Source organism: Vicugna pacos, chromosome 20 (assembly GCF_048564905.1).
Source record: "Vicugna pacos chromosome 20, VicPac4, whole genome shotgun sequence".
Taxonomy (NCBI): Eukaryota; Metazoa; Chordata; class Mammalia; order Artiodactyla; family Camelidae; genus Vicugna; species Vicugna pacos.
In genome coordinates, this window is record NC_133006.1 from 1,658,797 (window position 1) to 1,680,793 (window position 21,997).

The window sequence follows — 21,997 nt, forward strand, 5'->3', positions numbered from 1 at the left end:
TATCAACACGGACCAGAACTCTGCCTTTGTGGAAGATGATTTCCTGATTTTGTAACTACCGATTGTTCTAGAAAATAAGCCAGTTGCCCAGAACTCACACAAAGACTTGAATTGAGAAACGTGCTTTCTCAGGTATCTTTCTGAAGATGTGAAGTCTGTCTTTGTATGGAAGGAAGTCCCCTTTCACAAAACTGAATGTGTTTGTGTCTGAGAGAGGGAAATGGAGACAGAAAGACGAAGAAGCAGAAGAGAGCCCCCTCAGAAGAGATCTAGTTAAGGTGAGTTTTTGTGCCTTTAAAAAACATTTGGGGTTTTAGGGGGAACAAAGTATTTACACTGTCTTATTCTCCTCATTGGAAACCTTGGCCCCGTCGTCAGAGTCAGCGGCCTTGAACGGGGGTTGCACGCTGCGTTTCATCTGGCACTGCCACTTCCACGCTCTGCCTTTAGCACGTTGCTTTGCCTGTCAGGGTTGCCACCCTTTTAACTGTAAGGTGAGGAGTCTGGAGTAGATGATCCACCCCAGCTCTGCTGTTTTGCAAATTTCTGATTTCGTATTCGGATGAGTCTGGGATACACCCAGAGCAGTATAAACCAGGCCCTACCTCCTGCCTATTGCTGGGGCATCCCTCAGGTCTGTGCCTTCTACTCAACCCTTTACTGAGCCCAGCTTTTGTCAGGAGCCCAAGTGCCTACCGGGATGGCAGGGGACTTGTCTTTCGTGGTCACGGTGGCCAAGAATTCTATTGGTGTGCTGAAACAACTCTTCTGAGATCCTCCACCCACCCCTGCTCAAACCTAATGACAGCACTACGGTTCCTTTCCTAGGAGGAGGATCAATCCATGGTGCATTTTATGACAATCCTGTCCCCAGGGATGCACGGAAGTTTATCAGCTGAGTGAGGGGAGGTGCCTCTGTGTCCCTGTATCTCTGTCTGCTGACAGTTCGCTGCCACCGGCTACTGAACAAGAAAAGTGCTATTCACCATGTTGTGTGTTTTCCAAATGTGTAGGTGATGGTCTTGTGGCTCGTGCGTGGGCTTTGATTTGGGATGGTGAAGGGCTTATAAATACCTCATCAACATGTATTCGAGGTGGCCTGGTGCCACACAGATTTGATTCATGAAGGCATCAAGCCTGCACACTGGTTTGGAAACAACTTGGTTTTGATCATTCACACTGCGTGCATGACTCGCTGCTAATCTCTGGGTGGTTTTTTCATTTCAGATTTATTCACCCCATGTCTTGCTTAAGCTGAAAAATACATTTATTTCACCAGAATATTCTCTGATTCTTTGTTTACACACATCCAGTTTTTTTAATTCCTTTAAAAATGATTCTGTGTTTATAATGCCTCCTAATTTCTATCATCTCTATGTTGCCAGTGGCCTGAGACATGCACCAGATTTGATGCCGGAACAGTTCCACCAAAAGAAATCCCTTTGCCGTAATATCTTTTGAGGAAAATATTATTCTTTAAGGCTCTAACAGTAAATCGTAGAAGAAAGCATGGAACATTTCTTGTAGTTAATACATGTTCATGCGAAAAGAAATGATATTTTCATTAAACAATGTTGATTTTAATAACTTTTACAAATGTGAACATTATTATTCATAATTTAAGTAACCAGATAAAACCACAGTTATTTATTATGAAGATTGAAAACTATTTACATGGTCTCTTAATTAGAAGTAGCTTTATTAGAAGACTGAAGGGTATTTAAAAGATGGAAAAATACCCATGATGACACCATCATTTTTATTAACTAAATATCAAGAACTGTGCAGGGATAAGATTTAACCCTCTGCAAACTGCCAAGTTAGCATGAGGTAGTTTGTGGATGCTGCCAGAGGACAGGACACTCCCCCAGGATCAGAGACAAAGGACTTCCTGCCAGCACAGCAGGCAGCCTGTGGTTCAAGTTCATATTGGTTCCTGAGTTCCTTTCCTATTGCTGTTGTAACAAAGGACCACAGACTCAGTGGCTTAAAGCAATACACATTCATCTTCTCACTGTTCTAGGGTGCAGTAGTGCAAAGTCAATGTCAGTGGGCTAAAACCAACGAGTGGCCAAGGCTAAGTTCCACACCGAGGCTCTTGGGAGGCATTCGTCATCCTACCTTTCCCAGCTTGCAGAGGTGCTCACACTCCTTGGCCCAGGGCCCTGTGTCACTGTGACCTCTGCTGCCACTTTACATCTCTGTCTCTGACTATATAGATATAGAGGAAGAGTCTTCTACATCTGGTATGGACCCTTTTTCTTACATGGACATTGTATCCCTATTTATGTGCAGATGAAAACCCCTTCCCTCCAGGGTGCGGTGGCATCAGCTCACAAGATGACCACTCTGGGCTTTAAGTGTCCTCTTTGTATTGTCATCAGGGAACTTCTCTCTCCATAGTTAGCTCTGTGTTAATTTGTTGTTATATTTTACCCAGAATTACTGAAAGTTTTACTTAAAAGGGATCCTAATTAGCTCTGTTTACCTGTTTCCAGAGCTGAAAGCTTCAGTTCTAGAGTATCAGTTTGACTTTTCCTAAAAATACATTCCAGTATATTTCTCTGGTGAAAGTCTCTACCCTGTTATCTATTGTCCCATCATTTCCTTATTTTCTTGAATATATTAAAAGTATTTTATAGCCTTTATTGGTAACTCTGATGCCTACATCACCTGGGGTTTGCATCCTTTGTCTAATGCTCCTTATTCTCATGTTATCTGTCATATAGTCTGGACATGTTGCATGTCTAGAAATTCTTTATTACATGGCAGACATTGCAAATGAAAAATCCATGTTATCTTCCGTGAGAGCTTTTCTACCTTCCCGTTAGGCAGACAGTGTGAGGGACTGATCATGTCACTCCAATCAGGCGCTGAGGTGGATCAGGACTAAAGTGCCTTTTTTCTTAAAACAGCTTTGAGGTATACTTGGCAAAATAATTTTCACACGTTTAAAGTGTACAGCTTAATACGTTTTGACTTAAGTATATCCCCAAGGAACCATGACCACACTCAAGACAGTGAACATACCCATCACCCACAAAGCTTCTCTCCTGACTTTTGTTGTCCCTCCCTCCCTCCCCGTCTCTTCCCCTGGGAACCATTGATCTGCTTTCTATCACAACATAGTGGTTTGCATTTTCAAGATCCTTATATGAATGGATTCATGCAGTATCTACTCTATGTTGTCTGACTTCTTTCATTCAGTGTAATTATTTTGAGAATCATCTGTGTTGCTGTATTAATAGCTTGTTTGTCTTATAGTAGAGTATTGTTTAGTGCTGAGTTTTTACTGCAGAGTTTATTGTGAGCAGTGTTTGTATAGACCATCATTTCTTTCTGCATTTACTTCTTGATGGATGCATGGGTTATTTACAACTTGTGCTATTATAAATAAAATAGCAGTGAATGTTTGGTTACAAGTCTTTGTATGGACATATGCTTTTCCTTTCTAAAGCACCAGATGAGGAATGTCTGGATTATATGGTACACAGGTGTTTACCTTTTTAAAAGAATCTGTTAAAGACTTTTCCAAAATGGTTGTACTATTGTAAATTCCTCGTGGTGTGTATCAGTTCTGGTTGCTCTACTTCCTTGCCAGCACCTTGTAAGGTCAGTCTTTCTAACTGTATTCATTCTAGTATGTATGTGAACTAGTATCTCACTGTGGTTTTTAAAAGCATTTCTCTAATGACTAATGACACCTTTAATCAGCATCTTTTCATATGCTTATTATCCATCTGGATATCTTTACTGAAGTGTGTTTTCTGGCCTCATTCATTCAGGTGTTTGAATTATTATTGAATTTTGAGACCTCTTTATTCTGGATCAGATACAAAGAGAGACCTTTATCAGATATATGATCTGCAAATAGCTTCTGTCTATGGCTTGTCTTTTCATTTGCTTAGCAGTGTTTAGAAGAGCATTGAAGAGTCTTCATGTTCATAAAGTTCACTCTATCAGTTTCTTTTTAAAATAGATGATACTTTTGGTGTCATAGCAAAGAAAAATTTGCCAAACCCAAGGCCATAAACCTTAAGCCTATGCTTGTTCTCCTAGCTGTTTTATAGTTTTAGGTTTCCTATTAAGATCTATGATCCATTTTGAGGTAAATTTTGTATATTTTGTGAGGTGTGGATCAAAGTTCATTTTTTTTTTTTTTTTGCGTATCACGATCTAATTGTTCCAGCACTACATGCTGAAAAGATCCTTTCTCCACAGCATCCTTTTTGAGAATCAATTGTCTGTATAAGTCTTGGTTTAGTTCTGAACATTCTATTGTGTTCCATTATTCTATTTTCCTGTTTTACACCAACACCCTAATTTCTGATTACTGTAGCTTTATAAAAAAAGTTTGAAAATCAGATAGTGCAAGTCTTCCAACTTTGTTTTTCTTGTTCAAAGTTGTTTTGGATTTTTGGGATCCTTTGAATTTTTATATGAATTATAGAATAAGTTTTTAAATTCCTTACATCCTGTTCTGCCAAAATTCCACCCATGTCTTTGGCCGTCTCCAAAGCCACATTTTCTGAAGAAGTCTCTCTAGATCCCAGGTGAAAGGAATTTCTCTTTCGTCTGTGCTCAAATCACATTTGATATTATTTGATTACATTTAATCATATTTGCCTGTATGTACTTGTCTGACCTTTCCAGCCATTTAGTAAATCTCAAAAGATTAGGAATCTTGACTTGGTTCCCTCTGTGTGCTGAGAAACTAGTTCTATGCTTTGCAGGAGTGAGCCCTGCAGTAAGAGGTATCTGCAGCACACATCTAGCTCATTGCTTGAATATTGTCAAGGAATTCTGCAGATTTAGAATTGTTTATTGACTGTTGTCTCCAAGACGGCTCAGTCTTTTTTATTTCTATTGCTACTGCTGCAGTTTCAAAGAACAATGGGCTAGTTATTTTGCAAATATCAAATCATACTCTAATTGTGTTGTCACGCAAATTATGTGCTGCTGTGTCTTAACAACCTGCTTAGTGTTCACAGGCTCCTTCACTCATGGAAAATTTGGGAGAATGTCATATCCTTAGAGATAGCAATGCTGTCTTTGGCGACCTGAGCAGCAGTATCTGAATTCACTCCTGCTGTTTTTCCAGTGTCCCCTCTAGACCTCCTCCAGCCCTCCATGGGGGGCCCTGCAGTTCTGCCCTAGAAAAGCCTGTTGCTTCTCAGGAAGACTTCCCTATGAAACATAACCATGTCCTTCTTGTGGGGACATTCAGTCCAGAGACCTGAAAGCAGGGGAAAATATTTAGCCTGCTTTTGGTAGAACCTAAATTCTTCCATACTTGTTAGAAGCAATTTCAATGAGGAAACTGTTTTGGCATCTAACAAATCAGCATAAATGACTGATGAGGAAGATCAGCTTCCCCATCCCACTCAGTCGTCATGTTGATGTGACACACACATTGGCAAACATTTTCTCCTGTGAGCAACATAAAGTTCAAGACGTTAAGAATGGCTTTTTGTTTTTATTTCTTAGTCTTTCCACATTCACTGTGTCTCGTGAGATTATATGAATCCTGCTTATTTTCAGCCCAGCACTAAACTTTTTAAAAGGATCACGTGTTTAAAAGGCTAGTGGACAATTTTTTAGAAGACAGAAATCCTTAGATTTTGGTCCCAGAGTTGAATCTTGGTTAGTGGTGAATGAAAATTCCCGTTAAAATTTTAAATTCAGTGATATAAAGTCTTAAAAATAGTTAAATATTAGTCAATTTCATTAAACACTATAAGAGTTATTTACCTTTAAGCCTGTTTCTGGGGCAATTTTGCAATGATTCCCTCCCTTTATCGATTCCCTCTTTATCAGAATCCTTGAGAGGCCCCTGTCATCATTGTCAGTATCATCATCATCATCATGGAACTGATTCTTCTGGAAGATTCTAGGAAAATAAAGAGATGGACGGGATTATGTGTAGGTCAGTGTGTGCATATACAATAAGAACAGCTGTCAGACATTAGATGCAAGATACCCATTTCATTCAGGGGAGAATGTGGTCATGAAATCCTGATGTGGTGAATGAAGGAAGCGGTGGGAACAGGATAGTCAATGGAAAGGAGGAGGAAGTGAGTGAATTGGAGAGCATAGATCCTTGGTTAGTTGATCAGCACATTGGTGAGAATGAGGGGAGTGTGATGGCAGAATCATGTCCCTCCCCGGCCACAGGGTAGCCACCTGTGACATGTTACTGTACATGGCAAAAGGGATGACAGATATTTTAGGATTAAAAATCTTAGAGGATTTCTGTCTCCTAAATTGTCTATTAGTTAGCCTTTAAACCCATGATACATTATTATAGATTAGTGCAGGGGCACAAATAAAATGGATTCATATAATCTCACCAGACAAACTGAATGTAGAAAGGATAAGGAAGAAAAACAAAAAGTCACTTATAAGTGCCTTGAACCATAAATTGCTCATGAGGAAATGTTACACAAGGTGAATGTCACAGCCACATACATACTGCCTGAGTGGGATGGGACAAGGGGATCCTGAGATGAGACAATAGGGTGAGTAGTCTGGATTGTCCAGGTGGGCTGAATGTAATCACAGGGGTCCTTAAATTGGAGGATATTTCCCAGCTGAGTTTAAAATCAGAGGGAGGTGTAGCGATGGAGCAATGTTCAGAAAGGCTGCTGACCATGAAAATGGAGGAAGTTGAGGGGCACAAGCTAAGGAAGGTGGGTGACCTCTGTAAACTGGAAAAAAAAAAAGGAAACATTCTCTTCTAGACCCTCTAGAAGGAAGGAACCCTGCTGGTATCTTGAATTTATCCCAATGAGAACTGTGTTGGATCTCTGACATCCACAGCCATAAGCTGATAAGTCTGTGCTGGTTTAAGCTATTAAGCTTATGGGAATTTGTTACAGTGGTAATAGGAAAATAACATAGTGAGCGGTAGTGTAAGGGATTAAAGGTCTAGGATGGGGTGTGGAGAGAATTCTGACATTTACACCTGAAAAACAACCAGGTGAAGTGGGAAGGTGTTTTAAGGAAGTCCTACCTGGCAGGGCTGTCAAGCAGACTGGAGTGAGCGAATCCTTGGAGTTAGAGGAATCAGTTAAACCTCTACAAGGAAAATAAGAAATAAAATGTAGCAGGGCTTCAGTGTTAGTAGATGTAGGAATGGAAATGGGCAGAGAGATATAAACATTATTTTGAAATTAGCTACAGGTTTGATGACTGCATGTTTGGGAGAGTTAGCCGATGTGTGGACTGAATGCATCCCCTCAAAATCCATATGTCGAAACCTCATCTCCCAGGTTGATGATATAAGGATATGGGGCCTTTGGGAGGTGATTAGTAGGATAAAATGAGGTCATGAGAGTATTGCCCTCATGAATGGTATTAGTGTTCTTATACAGGGCCCCAAAGTGCTTGCTTCTCTCTCCTCTCTGGGCCATGAAGATAGTGGGAAGACAGCCATCTTCGAGCTGGCAATCCTCTCCCAGATACATTGACCTTGAAAGCCTCAGCCTCCAAACCATAAGGAATATGCTGGTTGTTTAAGCCACCCGACACACGGTAATTTGTTACAGAATCCCAGACTGACGAAGACAGTGGAGAATGCCACTGCGTTTGGCACTGATTGCCTGGAGAATGCTGAAACCCAGGGAAGTGGGCAGCACAGACGTTTACTCATTTAATCCTGCCGACACTGTAGGGGATAGAGTCTACATTTTCCTCGCTATTTAAAAGGTAAGGAAAAAGAGGCACAAATAATAACAATGACAATGACAACAACAACAACAACAGCAACAATAATTTGTCCAAGATTCACACAGAACTCCCTGGAGGGAGAGTGAGAATTAATACTTATGCAGGCTGGCCCCAGAGCCCCTGCTCATAACTACTAAGTCAGATCACCTTGCTTATTTAGATCAGTTTTTTTTCAACTGTGATATGAGTGTACTGTGTCCAGTAACTTATAATTTCAAAATACCTCACTGTAAGGGAAACATTAGTTGCAGGCATTACAACCCACAGAAAGCTAGACATACAAAAATAACTTGTTAGGGCAAGATAACCAATAATGTTTTTAAATATTATACCTGCTGACCCTTTGCAATAAAGTGTTTATTTATAATTCTGTCTGGCTACAGAATAACATCATAATCCTGCATGTGGCTGGTGGCTCCCGTGTTGGACAGCACGGGTCTAGAGAATTTAAATGACTTGCCCAGCCTTGCCCAGGAAGCTCGTGGTGGGATCAGAGCTATAGTCTGGGACTGTTCCTTCCTATCCAACAATTCCCTCATGGAAGTTTAGAAGCTTCTCCTTTGGTGCCCAGCTGTCTATCCGTACTTATGACATCTTGTCAGGTGCCCCGGCCTGCTCCTGAACATCAGCCAGAACCCACTTCTGCTCTTTTTTGGCCAGGTAATACCTTCTAGCAACTTCCATTGCCTTCTTGGCATCAGTTTTTACATGGAAGGGTAGTGGCTAGAGAAGGAAATGTGTCCACATGACAGGTTTTTCATAAATATAGTAGGAGTGGTCAAGAGAAGAAAACCTCAGGAATACGAGTGGAAGCAGGTCATTTAATATACCAAATGCGTACTTTCAATGTATGTTTGTGTTTCCGAGTCCACGCTTGTTCTACTCGTGCATTATAGGCCAACACATCAGGAGACAAGGATTTGGGGCAAGAAATAGCGGCTTTAATTTGTAAAGCCAGCGGAGAAGATGGTAGACCAATGTCCTGGAGAACCATCATCCCAAGTCAGAATTCAGGCTCTTCTTATATTAAAAAGGGGAAGCGGGAATGCTTGGTTGTTGCAAACTTGGTGTATGAATTCTTTGTTGTTAGAATCCTTTGTTCTTGCAGCTCTTCACCTGGGTCAGATCCGTGTAAACCTCCAACAAGCAAATGTTATTTTCTATTCTGTATCTTGTTATCTTTATACGAATGGAAAAGTGATAATATCCTTCAAAGTCAGAGCCTTGAGAATAGGGTCTCCTGTATATTTCAGGATCTAGGCAACATTGTTTCACAAAAGGTGCAGAAACAGCAAGACTAAGCCTAGGAAACAGGGCACATGTTTAAAGTCAAAGGAACAGATCTAATATGGAGTCAGATTTGTTCTTTCCTATTTCAGTAGTGCCATGGAGAAGGCACTGTGGGCAGCTTTCTGTAGGGTCCTGGAGGCTTTCTCTCTCAGCCTCTGTGCGCCTCTATTGAAAACCCGTCATCGCTATCTGGCCTGCTGGAAAACCAGTCCGCCTGTTTTGCCCTGAAGTTGTGTTCTGTTTATAACTCATCTCTACTCCTTGGAAAACAACTCAATAAAAACTCAGTTGGTTTCCCACCAGCCCTGAGCAGGGGTGAGGGATAGCATGTTATTATTTTATTAAAAAAAAATATAAAAGAGTTTTAAAACAGCACTGGGCACATAGGAGAGAGACAATCAATGCTTCCTGGCTTAAATCGAAAATGATGACTCAGTGAGTCTATGGCTGCTGTATTTGCTGAGCTAGTTACTCCTTTGCTCCATTACACATTTATTTTAACTGAAAAAGAAATATATGCATATGGTTAAAAAAATTCAAACAGAGCAAAAAATACTCAAGTGAAAGAAGTTTTCCCTCATCCTCTGTTCTTACACGCCTCCCTGGAGATGCCAATGTTTACAATCCTTTGTGTGCTTTTCCAGATATGCTATGCAAGTTCCCACCAATGTATGTAAATTCCTTTAAAGTTTTACTTATTTTTAACTTTAAGGGATTTAAATCCTCAAGTGGCTTCTGCCACAGTAATAGAAAAGAAGAAATCTGACTCCATATTAGGTCTGTTCCTTTGACTTTAACCCTGTGCTCTGTCTCCTAGGCTTCTTCTTGCTTGTAAAACAATGTTGCCTAGAGCCTAAAATATACAGGAGAGCCTATTCTGAAGGCTCTGACCTTTAAGGGTATTTAACACTTTTCCAATCATATAAAGATAACACGTTGCAGAATAGAAAATAACGTTTGTTTTGTTGGAGGTTTACAGGGATCTGACCCAGGGAGATAGCTGCAAGAACAAAGGATTCTAACAAGAAGGAATTCCTACACCAAGAAGTTTGCAAAAACCAAGCACATAGGAAAGCTGCCTGAATTCTGACTTGGGGAGATGGTTTTCCAGGACATTAGTTTGCCATCTAGGTCTACAGAAACTTGCTATTCCATGCCCCAACACTTGGTCTCCCAACTTACTGGCCTGTCCTGCACTGAGGAGAATGAATTTGGACTCAATAACACTTCTACCTACCTAGCAAGTTGGACACTGGGACTGAGGGCAGCTCTCCCACACACAGGGGCCTACGGTGAGCCCTTGATTATTCCCCGAGGTTGGGGTGTGGTTTACCCAGGAGGGATGGGGACTCTACACCAACACTCAGGCAGTCTGCTCCTTCTGGGGCTCTGACATTTTACCTCCCGCTCCCTGCCAGCCCAACATTTGGGACAGTGGAGCTAAGGCAGAGATCGTGCCTGCCTGTTTCCCAGCGTGTAAAAGGGGAATATGTACTCTTCCCAAGGTAGTTCTGAGAAACAACACCTGCGGGTGCTTGGTTCCCTGAGCAACAGTAAACCTAGCTCCTTGTGGGGGCAACGGGTATGATACCCGTAGGGTTTCTGCAGAGACCTTAGCTGGAGGGCTGGGCCAGGGACGTAAAAGATGAGCTGTGGGCAATGACGGGTAAGAGAAGGGTGTATAGGCAGGACTGCTGCCTCCTTCGGGGTGCCACAAGAGGTAAAACGCTTTCTCCCCATCTCTGTTACTCCCCTCCCAATTCCAGATAACTGCCTTCCCTCTGCTCCTCCTGTCCATGTGTCTCCCTCCACTTTTCCCCGCCTCCCCTCCTGCTCCCCTATTCTCCCTCCCTCGGTTCCCCTTCTCTCTCAGGACCCAGAGCGGATCGCTGGCCCTCCTGCGCATGCGCAGTTGCTGCCAGCTGGACCGCGGGTTGGAAGCTCCAGCTCCGAGCCGGGGATCGGCCCCAATGGCTTCTCAGCTCTGTCGCCCTGTAGGCCTTTGGCTACTGCCTGGGGCCGGGGCCTCTGGCTGTGGAAGTGCAAGGTGAGGGGATATCGGGAAAGGGGTGAGGCGGCTGCGGGAGGGCGGTCGGCGTGTCACAGCCCCCCAGGGCGCCAGTCAGCGTGTGTTCAGCTGGATTGCTCGGGCCAGACCCCTCTGCCCGCGCCACCTGCCCCGGCGCACCGGCCAAAGCTGCCCAGGGCCAGGTGTGCCCCTGCCGCCTCTTGACCCAGCCGGGCTCCCCTCAGTCCGCGGCTGGCATCCGCTTCCCCTCTCCCGCCGGCGAGTCCTCCCCTCCCGGTCTTCCTCTCCTTGGCCGCCGACCCGTCCCCACCACTGGGCGGGCTGTGTCCCGGGCGGGCGGGGTCTGCACACCCGGACGGGGCGGGCGGCTTGGGCTGGGGCTGGGGCTGGCCTCCGAGCGGGGCTGCAGCCCGCGTCCCCCACCCCGCTCTCCCTGCCCCGCGACCCCGGGGCTGCCTTCCTCTCCCTTTCCCGATCCCTGAGGTCCAGATTAGCGGCGTGGGCGCTGCTCCCCAGGCTGAGAGCCCGCGGCTGTAACTCCCAGCTTCTCCTGGTGGAGTCGGGAAAAGGGAGCGGCAGTGCTGAGGGAGCTTCTGTCTCCTTGATCAGGATTTCTGCCCCAGGTAAGTACCTTGAACACTTTCAGGTGTTATGATGGCGGTGCTTGTTGATGTCACATGTTTTTATACTGAGAGGGATTACAGTGGTGAAAGCAGGGCTTGGTTCAGTTAAAAATGAGCTGAAGGCATGAGGCTGTCTCATCCTCCATCATTCACTCTCCCAGGGTGAAACGTGAGACCGTCGATCTTAAAAAGATACTTATAGTCCGTAACTAGTCCAGCCCAGCTATTGTGTGTTAACAGGAACAGCACAACCTGAGGCGTTGGAGACCCAGGGACATTGCACTCCTAAAGAGCTCCTGGCAAAATCTGGTTTGTTTTGGTTTTTTTTGTTTGTTTGTTTTAATTAAATTGTGGGACAGACTAGTAGTATAGAGGGAAAAATAATTGGCAAGAAGGATTTTTTCATATAACAGCTTTATTGTGATATTGTTCACACACCATGAAGTCCACCCACTTGAATGTTACAATTCAGCAGCTTTTAGCATATTCACATTTGTGCAACCATTATTATTCCAGAACGTTTTCATCACATCAGAAAGACCAGTTGAAATGCATGACCTATCCACCCCTTCCCAGTGGTGGTTCTAAAGAAGTTTCTTGGCTGTTCCTGACCATAAATTAACTTGTTACATTCCATGAAATATCTGGGAGGAATTCTAATCAGAATTGCAATGAATCTGTCTATCAAAGCAGGAAGAATTAATGTCTTTATGGCATAAACTTCTTCTACACATGAATATATCTGGGACCCTATCTTTTCATCTGTCCAGAGCCAGGCCTATGGGAAATCTTGGGTTTGTGAATGATGAGATTCAATACATCATTAGATGCAACTGTAGCCTTTCACTGAAGAGAAAAGTAACCTCGTAGAAGCCAAGTGATTCTCTGATGGTTAGAATGAGTGACCGCCAGTGCTGGAGTATTCGAGTGGACTTGGTGCTTGCAGAGTTCTCCACCACCTACAGCTAAGGGGATTACCGTGTTCTTTTACTTTTTTTTTTTATGGCGTTGCTTTTATTTTTACTTATTATATAAAATTATTTTTTATTGAAGTGTTGTAAATTTACCATGTTAGCTTCAGATGTACAGCAGAGATTCAGTTATAAGCTTATGCATATGTATATAAATGTTTTTCAGATTGTTTTTAGTACAACTCATTACAAGAAATTGAAAATAGTACCCTGTGCTATATAGTAGGTCCTTGTCATTTATTTTATATTTATTAATGTGTATCTGTTAATCCTCCCTTTCCTGCCTGCTAACAACAGTTTGCTTTCTATGTCCATGAGTCTATTTCTAGCAGCACCGTTTTTGCTAGCAATATATGCTGGTTGGCTCTTTTCTGTTTCAGTAGTTCCATCTTATGTGTGGGCGTTTTTCTTCTGGTGGGCCTGTGTGTGGTTTGCACACGTGATAATAGAGATCTGTATTTGGGAGAACTCCAGGCCTCGTGTAGTCCCTCGTATGGAGCGCCCACTGAACTGATGCTTGAACTTGGAAAAAAACAGTAAATGTTGGAATTTCCACTATGGTTGAGACTTCCAGGTTTCTATAACCTCTTTAGCCCACCTAAATTTTGGCTGCACCCAATACTGGATAATTTGGTGGAACTTCATGGTATGGTGGTGTAGAGACAGGGCCTTGTATGCTTCTTCTCTTTCCTTTTTCTAACAATCATTTTCCTGGGCCTTCCAGGTACTCCCCCAGAAGGGCCCAGGGCTGGCTTGGTGCTGCACTGAGGCAATATTTGTTAATAAGTCCCTTTCCTCATCTCTTCTGAGCCTCCATTTCCTTCTCTGCACAATGAGGGCTTAGACTAGATAAGTGCTTTTCAGTTTCTTTTAAAGCCATGTTTCCTTTGAGAAACAGAAAATTCAAATCTCTCCTCCCATCACAACCCTTTAGATTTTGACACGTCCTCCAAGGAGTCACATAGCTCTTTGTGGTAAATTGACGTGATTGTGATTCCACGTGGCACAGAAAAGACTCTTCAGAGATTTATTGCAGGGAGAGGGCAGGAAAGGGGCAGTATGTCACACTTCCTTGTGTGAGCACTGGAGCAAAGGCTTGGGTTTAAATACAGTGTCTGATGTGGCATCTCTCTAATTTTGCACAATGTGATAAACCTCTATCCCTAGTTTCTTAATGTGTCAAGTTGGGGTGGTAATGTTTTAAGGCTTTTGTGAAACATTATACACATAAGCCATTTGTGTCTCAGTAGATACAAGACCTGCTAGAGAGTCGGAATTTCTTTAAAAATACATATATATTGTCCACATCACTCTGTCTGTGTGTATTTTGAAGTTCCTGGAGGGTGAGGGTTGAGTGTAATGTCCATCGTGGGACAGGTGGCCCATGGGTCTGTGTGCCTCAGATTGCCCCCTCCTCCCCAGTCCTCTTCCTCTCAGTCCAGGATGAAGTTCCCTAGTAGATTTACACACAGGTCTTGTGGAAATGGCTTTTCATTTTATTGTTTCACCAAGGAGGGTTGCCATCATGATCTCTGTGGTCAGGTTTTGGTGACCTGAAGGCTATGCAATTGGGGATTTCTATTTTATAAAAAGAAAAAAACTTACAAATACAAAATTAGACCTAGGTTGGTATCAGGGGCTTTTGAAAGTGGGGACCATTAGCTTTTTTAGCTTCAGGTGCAGTGGCCTCTGGCCACGAGGACACATCCTCATGCTCTGAATTTGGAGGGACCAGTGGGTTCAGTGGGAATATGTACTGAGTGCATCTCATGGGCTGCGCATTCTCTTATTTGTACTGTGTGTTCCTTATTTGAGATGGTGAGCTGATTTAAACTCAATAGCCTCTTTAAAATAATAGACTTTTTATTTTTAGATGTAATGTAGATTCCCATGTAGTTGTAAGAGATAATATGGAGAGGGCCTATGGACTCTTTGCCCAATTTTCTTTAATAGTTCCATCTTGCAAAGTTGGGGTACTATTCATTCGTGACTCACTAACCCTTTTAGGTTTGTGTTATTGCCCTCATTTCTATTTATGAATAAACTGGTGTTGAGAGAAGCACACAGGTCTGCCCAGGTCACCCACGTGGTTAGTGAAGATTTGGGTGGAACGTGGGCTTGGCATTTCCAAGCAGTACCATTATGATGGTCTGTGGCAGGGAGCAGCATTCACTTTGCTTGTTTATTCATTCATTCAACAAACATTTATTGAATAAACTCTGTGGGTCAGATGCTTTCATAGGGTTATCTGATTCTTCAGCAGTATGGAGAATCAGGTAATGTTTTCTTTTTCTTTTTTTTTTAATATGAGAAAAATATCTCTGAGAGGTTATAATCTCCCCAAAGGAAAAATAGCTCATAAATGAGGGATAGTACATTTGTACAGTTCCTTCTTCTTATGCAGGTGGTACCCTAGGCATTTTACATTTGCAAACTTCCATAATCCAGATATATTCTTGTAAGGCAAGAAGTTTTTTTTTTAATTGAAGTATAGTCAAGTTTACAATGTTGTGTCAATTGCAAGGTGGTTTTTTTTTGAATTTTGAATGGAGAAAATATTTTTTGAGGGGGTTAATTAAGTTTATTTATTTGTTTCATTTTTCTAAAATGAGGTACTGAGGATTGAGCCTAGGTCCTTGAACATGCTAAGCACGTGCTCTACCACTGAACTGTACCCTCCTCCCCAAAGCAAGTTTTCTTACCCATTATTCTGCACCTTAGGAGTTCAAATAAATTGGCGTTGAAATCCAGATATTTTGATCCTACTATGGTTCTTTGCATTATATCCTGCTGAGGGGTGGGGAAGCAGTTCCTTTATTCATTCATTTATTCAGCAGTTTTGAGCACCGACTTTGCATCAGGGCCTGCCTAGGTGCTTGGAAACAGAAAACAAGAAATGATCCTTTTCTGCAGGGGATGGAAGCCTAGACCAAAAGCTGGGTAATGTGATCTGAGCTTCAGTAGCCATGTGCAGATGCTGAGGACAAAATTATCCCCGATTTGCTTGGACTTCCCTTGCCTTCTGGCTGGTGCACACCAGGTCGCCGCATCCCAGTGAGGCCCGCAGCCCACAGCACAGTATGTACATCGATTTACCCTCCCTTCTCGGCAGGGCCTGCAACATGAACACCCCTGACTACGTGCAGTGTGCTGAGGACCACCAGACTCTCCCGATTGTGGTCCAACCTGTGGGGATCATCTTAGAGAATTTCTTTTGCATCTATAATGGAATCTCCTTGGTGAGCCAGATCAGACCGTGCGGCTCCCAGTGGGCACTCTGTATCTACTATAGGTATCTCTATGCGCCCGAGAATGGATGGAGTGACTTCCAGACCCACCGCAATGTCATGGGCCTTGTCACCATTACTGACTGCCTCTTGGCCAAGACCTTCTAGAAGCTCCACGCACAGAGGAGCTGTATGGCACCACGCTCTACGACTCTCAGCTCTTTGTCTTTATGCTGTATGGGGAGGTGGCCGAGCAGCCGCACACCGACGTGGCCTTCAATCTACGAGGACTGCGGGTGGTGGAGAAGAGGATCGAAGACTTCACTGAGTCACTCTTCATCTTGCCCAAGTCCAAGTGGCTGGATGGGGACCCCGAAAATTCTGGGGAGAAGACCCCCCTCCTCTACATCCTATTTGAGAAGGAGGACTTCGTGGGACTGGACACAGACAGCAGGCAAGTCAACCTGAAGGCCGGGCCACCCTGGCTGTGTGACAGATTGCTTCCTTACATCCAGAATGGGATCATCAAGGAGGAGGGCTTTCTTGTAGCCAAGGCGGGAAGGAGGTGTAGCCCGCCGGTTTTCAGACGTTTAAAACTAAATCCGCCTTTGTTTCAGAGAGATCCTTTTAGGGTTAGTGTGGACACTTACTCCCCCTTTTCAGCCAGGACACTTGGGGGGACCCCTGGAGTTGCTGTCCAATAGAGTAGCCACAGCTACTGATGTTAGTAGTGCTGGGGAGGAGGCCGGTCTGAGCTGAGATGTGCTGTAAGTTAAATGCACATCAGACGCTGAAACTTGTCTAGTAAAAAGAATATAAACTATCTTGTTACTTTCTATATTGATTACACGTCAAAATGATAGTATTTTACATACAGTAGAATAAGTAAGGTCTGTTCTTAAAATCAGTTGCTTGGTTTTTTTTTTGTTACATTTTAAACGTGGCAACTGGGAAACGTTATTTACATGACTCTCATTTCATTCCTGTTGGACAGCCTGTCCTGGGACAGTTTCATCCCTTTGCTTATAAATGAGACTCTGAATCCCGAGACGCAGAATGAGGTGCTGGTTGAGCTCAGGGTGGAGCCGATGTCTCCTGCCTCCCAGGCCCAGCACCAGCACGGCTCAGGCCCTCTCCCCTGCCTGACAGCCACCATGCCAAGTTAGGACATCAGAAACACTGCCAGGGGCTTCCGAATTAGCTCCTTACGCAGGGAAAGGCATGTCACGGTGTATGGGACACAGCAGGGAAAAATTCGTCCTCACTTTGTCCCTGTGATTAGGTCAAAGGCCCCACTCTGCCTTGGAAGTGCAGACGATCACTTCTGGGCTGCCTAACCCCTCACCCTCTACTATGTTTCCCTGTGTATCTTTCAAGCTGTCCCTCGGGCAGAAGAGGGTGAGACGTCTTTGCCGAGAGGTGGTCCCCCTTTACTGGGGAGAGTGAGGTGAGCTGTGTCCCCCCGGCCTACGGCCTCGGGCCTTGAGTCTGGAGAGCGCTCATGGCGGTCCCACAGGTGACGGTCGGAGGACATGGTACGTGCTGCCGGGCCCGCTGTGCAGGAGGGGCTCTGTGATTCTCTGTGATTCTAAGGTCAGATTCTACTTTCTTGTTGTTGGTAAGATGGAGGAGAAGATGCCAGAGAATTGATAAAAAGAAAATCCACACCAGTCCTGTGAATGACAGACACAGGGGATCCGTGTCCCACCTGCGTGTGGTGCCTGGCAGGCTCTGGAATAATTTTCACTTCCTCCCCGGACATTCCTCTATGGCTTAAGGAAGGGGAGAGGCATGTCGTGGCCATGATCTGTACTTGTGCTCACAGGGCCCTGTGATCTACATGCCCACACTACACTTCTGCTCCTTGGAGATGAGGTGTCAGGTTTAGGAAACTGGGCACTGCTGAGGGCATAGCTGACAGAACCGTGCTACACCAAGGCTGGCTCCGTTCACCTCACCTGTCACCTCCTGTTGAGTCCTAAGGCGTCATTCAAGGTAGGTGCATCGGTGCAATGAAAGCAGGAACCTCCTTCACCCCCTGGACAGACTGGTGGGTGATCAGTGGAAGCCTGGAGCCCTGCCCCAGCCCCACGCCAGTGCCTCCTATTTTGTCATAGGAGGCACTGGTGACATTTTTGCTCAGCAACTGCTTGGCTCTGATTCTGCAGAGCCAACAGAGAATGCCAGCTTGTTTTTGCCTTTTGAAGTCTGCCCTTGGGATTTGGCGGAGTAGCTGGATGTGTGCTTAGCCCATAGTGGTTGACACTGTCACCATTGTTTACCCAGAACCTTGTGTACCAGGCATGGCTGCCGGCATCAAAATACAGCAGCGCATTAAACCTCCCTCCTGGTGGGTCTGTCTGTTCTGGTACCATAAGGGCTCAGCCAGCATCTGAACGTCAGTGAGATAACGTGGCCAATGAGCTCGGGTCAAGCACGTTCTCCGCCAGTGACTTTTACTCCATTGTTGCTTTTACTATTACACAGTCATTAATTTTTTAAACAATGCTTTGGTTCAGGAGCAGAACCTAATTCTCCCCTGTTCCTCTTGGTGGGAGTGAGTAAAGTTGTCCAGCTTGAAATGCGACCACATTTTGTAGCTCAAAAGCTGTCTACACGCATCTAGGTGAAGTTTTGGTTTGGGGCGCTGACCACGTTGGGGTCCCCCGGCAGCATCGCTCCCCTCAGGCCCCTGCCTTCCCTGGATCAGGAGGTGAGGGTGGGTCTCACCGTCCCTGCGTCCCTGTCCTCATCACACTGACGTAATTTCTTGTAAATGCTGTCAAAGTCATTTTTGTTCTCGTGTGTTTCTAATTTTGGCTGTTCCTCTATTCCTTTTTCTATTTTCCTTTTTCCCTTATACCACCCCGTGAGCATGTTGTTGGGTCTGAAAATGTGGGCTGTGCACACCCTGCATTGGAATAGCCAGATCGCCCTCTGTGCCGTCTCCATCGCTATAAAAAGCAAAAACTTAACAGTTGCCATGATTCGTATATTATCCTAGTCATCTTATTTTCTACTTTTTTGGAATTTTTGCTATGTTAGCACATCACCCACTGGAGTTTGATATCTGTTAAAGTCCTTGCTTTGAGGAACCTGTTAGTTCGTCCTTATATTTGGTAACAAATGCTCTCTTGCTAATTTTGTTTATTTGTTTTGAAGAAGTGAGATGCGAATTGATTTAGGCGGCTGCTGAGGGATTTTTTTCATGGAGTATTTAAACTTGGAAAGTCAAATTCTGCAGCACCTTGCTTGATTCTGGCTTTTACACAAACGTGCTCGGCACGAGGTTCCTGGCTGTCGCTGTGTGACGTGCGTGACGGCGCTTCCTGGCCGGCGGTCACTGGTGAGGAAGTGGCCGGCTCGGGGGTGAGCAGCTGCAGGGGACGCTGTTGGAGGAAGCAGTCACCGGTTTTTTGTTTTTTGGTTTTTTTTTGCATTCACCTTCCCAGTGCCATTTACTTTACTTTGCATTCATAGAGGGGCAGGAGCGGGCCTAAAACCATGCCACTCTTTTGTTCCCTTTATGAGGCTGGTTTTTCTAAGTATCAGGAAAACATTGCCTTGTCCTAAGTAACTGGTTCACTTGGATCTGGTGGACACAGGGACCGCTAAAGGGGACTGTAGCTTCCTCTCTGCTTCAGCCAGTGGGCATTCAGAGCCAGGTCTGTGGTTTGCCTCAGCAGCCGTGCAGGCCTCCCTGCACCGGCCTTTATTTTTACCCCTTTTTGGCAGTAAATATCTGACTCTGTGTCTGTTGCAGCTGATGTCCACCACTGACGGCCGTGTGGTTATTTTGCGGTAGTGAGTCTCCAACACCCCTGTCAGCCGTGAAGGGACCTTGCATTCTCACCCCGACCCTGGTTCATCTCACCCAGGGAAAGGGCTTGGCCACCACCGTCATGCTGGACATGAGGCCTTGTTTCTCCTTTCATGCTCTGGTCCAAATGTGGACACTTCATCCTTCACTGACTTGGTCTCGCTTGAGACAGTCCAGACTTTCTGAAAGAGTCCATCACATTCTGGGGGGGAACAGAACAGAAGTAAGAGTCGCAAGTAGGAGTCTAGGCTGTCTGGGTTGGCAAATGCAGGCTGGGATCTGTGATGGCCGGTCTGTGCCCTGGAAACTGGCCTTTCCCGTGGCTCCCGAGAGAAAAGGGGTCGGAGCGAGAACAGACTTGCCTGGGTTCCTACCATCCTCATCTGCTCACTGACAGGAGTGTCAGCTAACTAGGAGCTCCCCCAGACCTCGGGCCCTTCAAACCTCAGATCACGGGAGATCCTTGAGTCCTTTTTCTGGTCCTTCTTTGTGAGAATCCAGTGCCTTCTGAGGTGACTGGCAGCAGGAGATGCCTCCCCCTCCAGGGAACTCCCTTCGGAGGACTGTGACTCAGTGCACCTTGCTGTGAGCTTGTGGGTTTCCATCGTGCTCCCTGCAGAACCAGACTTGAGACTGGCTTAGCGACAGAAATAACAAGACTGATTCCAGGGCAGGGCCAGGTGGAGGGAACAGTGGAAATTGAATGTGACCTCAAACACCTAGGTGGGTGCTGGGGCTGTTACTAAAATGGGGAGCCTGGGAGGTACCTGCCAGGAATCGAAGTCTAGAGTAAATGGTGGACATAAGGCCTTTTTTTTTGACATATGGCATTTTAAAGATGCCATTTGTCATCCAAGTTAGGACTTCCAAGGGGCACTCGTGTCTATGAGCCTGGGGCTCAGGTGAAGGAGCCGGACTAGAGATACACATTGGGATTCGTCATTCTTAGCTGGTATTCACAGCCGTGCAAGTGGATCAGCTCATCTCAAGAGGTGCAGACTGTGTCTGAGGGGGGGCAGGGCTGTGCCTGGTTTGGAGGAAAGCCCGGACCATGCAGCTTTGGTGTGTCAGTCAGCGGCGTTTGTGATTTTCAGAGCAATGGCATTTATCCTTAAGGTTCTGGGGGGTGGGCAGGGCCACACAGGAAGAAATCTGAAGAGAGGGTTTTGGCCACGTGTGCGCGTCTTGGGACGATCCAGAAGCTGCAGGGTCCAGAAGGGGAAACTCCTCAGAAGCTGGAGTCGGAGTGGGGAGTTGGGAGAATGTAGTCACACTCTCCTGTGATGAAGGGAGGGAGGCCTAGGGAGTCCGCACCCTAGCGGACTCTCTTTCCCACGAACAAAAGGCAATCAGACAGAAGATTTGAGGTAAGAAGGGATGGGCGTTGGGAGGGGAGCCAACCTGGAGAACGGTGGTTGAACAATTCTTGAATAGTCTCCCTGAAACATAGAGTTAAAAAAACCCAGACTCTTAAGAATATTGATAGTGACTGGGGAGGAGGCAGTTGTTTTTCTGACCTCCTAAGGGTAAGGTATGTATCCGGGGATATACAGAAGAATCGGGCAGTCTGTTCCTGGGGCTTCACCCTTACCAGGGGGAACAGTGCAAGTTTAAAGGGGGAGAAGGGCAGCGGAGGGAAACTAGCCAGGCCCCGTGTCACGTACCAGTCGGCCGCCCTACTTGCGTGTTGCATTCACATCCATGCCTCCCAAGTGGGCGGTGGCAGCCCCGTTTTGAAGATTGGGAAGCCTCCTCAGAGGTTTAAGGAATTGGTTCATTTAGCAGCTAGTAAATGCTGTAGCAGGATTCCAGCAGGGCCTTGTCAGACTTCAAGGGCATGTTCTCTCTACTAATTCCGGTTGTACCTGAAATGGTGAAGTGAGTCAGTTTCGGAGCCTTTCAGAGAAAGTACGCTTTAAGTGCCTCAGGACTGTTGCACAAAGCTCAGTGTTCTTTCATGGTTCAGAACCACCGCAGTGCTTTTTGCCCCACAGATGTAAGGTCTTACTCCTTTGACGATGGCGTGGTTGTAAATGACATACAGGTGCAAAACCACACTTAGCAGCTTCTGAAGGGAAACTCTCCTGTTCTCCCTTGATCGGCTTTCTTCCACGGGATGTAACTGTGCTGCAGCTAAGGCCTGAGCTTTCCGTATGGAGTGAGGGTTTGATATCCAAATTTAGCATAAAACAGTCAGATGGAGAAAATCGAAGATGACAATATATTTTGGGGTTTCATTAGACAAGACATACTATCTGTTAATGGCTCATAAAGCTAATGAGATTGAGTACAGAACATTGCATTTCTTA

The 21,997-nt window shown here is 45.1% G+C and overlaps 1 protein-coding gene across 1 annotated transcript in view; it reads left to right on the top strand.

The window, feature by feature from the left end:
• Position 1: 1 nt before the first annotated feature.
• The window catches only part of LOC140687537 (uncharacterized), a 46,001-nt gene continuing 24,005 nt past the window's right edge, over positions 2 to 21,997 (top strand). The window contains exons 1-6 of the mRNA XM_072944654.1: positions 2 to 278; positions 7,548 to 7,707; positions 8,112 to 8,388; positions 10,785 to 11,065; positions 11,592 to 11,670; positions 11,911 to 11,979. Of these exons, the coding sequence (XP_072800755.1) occupies positions 8,316 to 8,388; positions 10,785 to 11,065; positions 11,592 to 11,670; positions 11,911 to 11,979 (502 nt within the window). The 5' untranslated portion in view covers positions 2 to 278; positions 7,548 to 7,707; positions 8,112 to 8,315. The remainder of the gene's footprint in view (positions 279 to 7,547; positions 7,708 to 8,111; positions 8,389 to 10,784; positions 11,066 to 11,591; positions 11,671 to 11,910; positions 11,980 to 21,997) is intronic.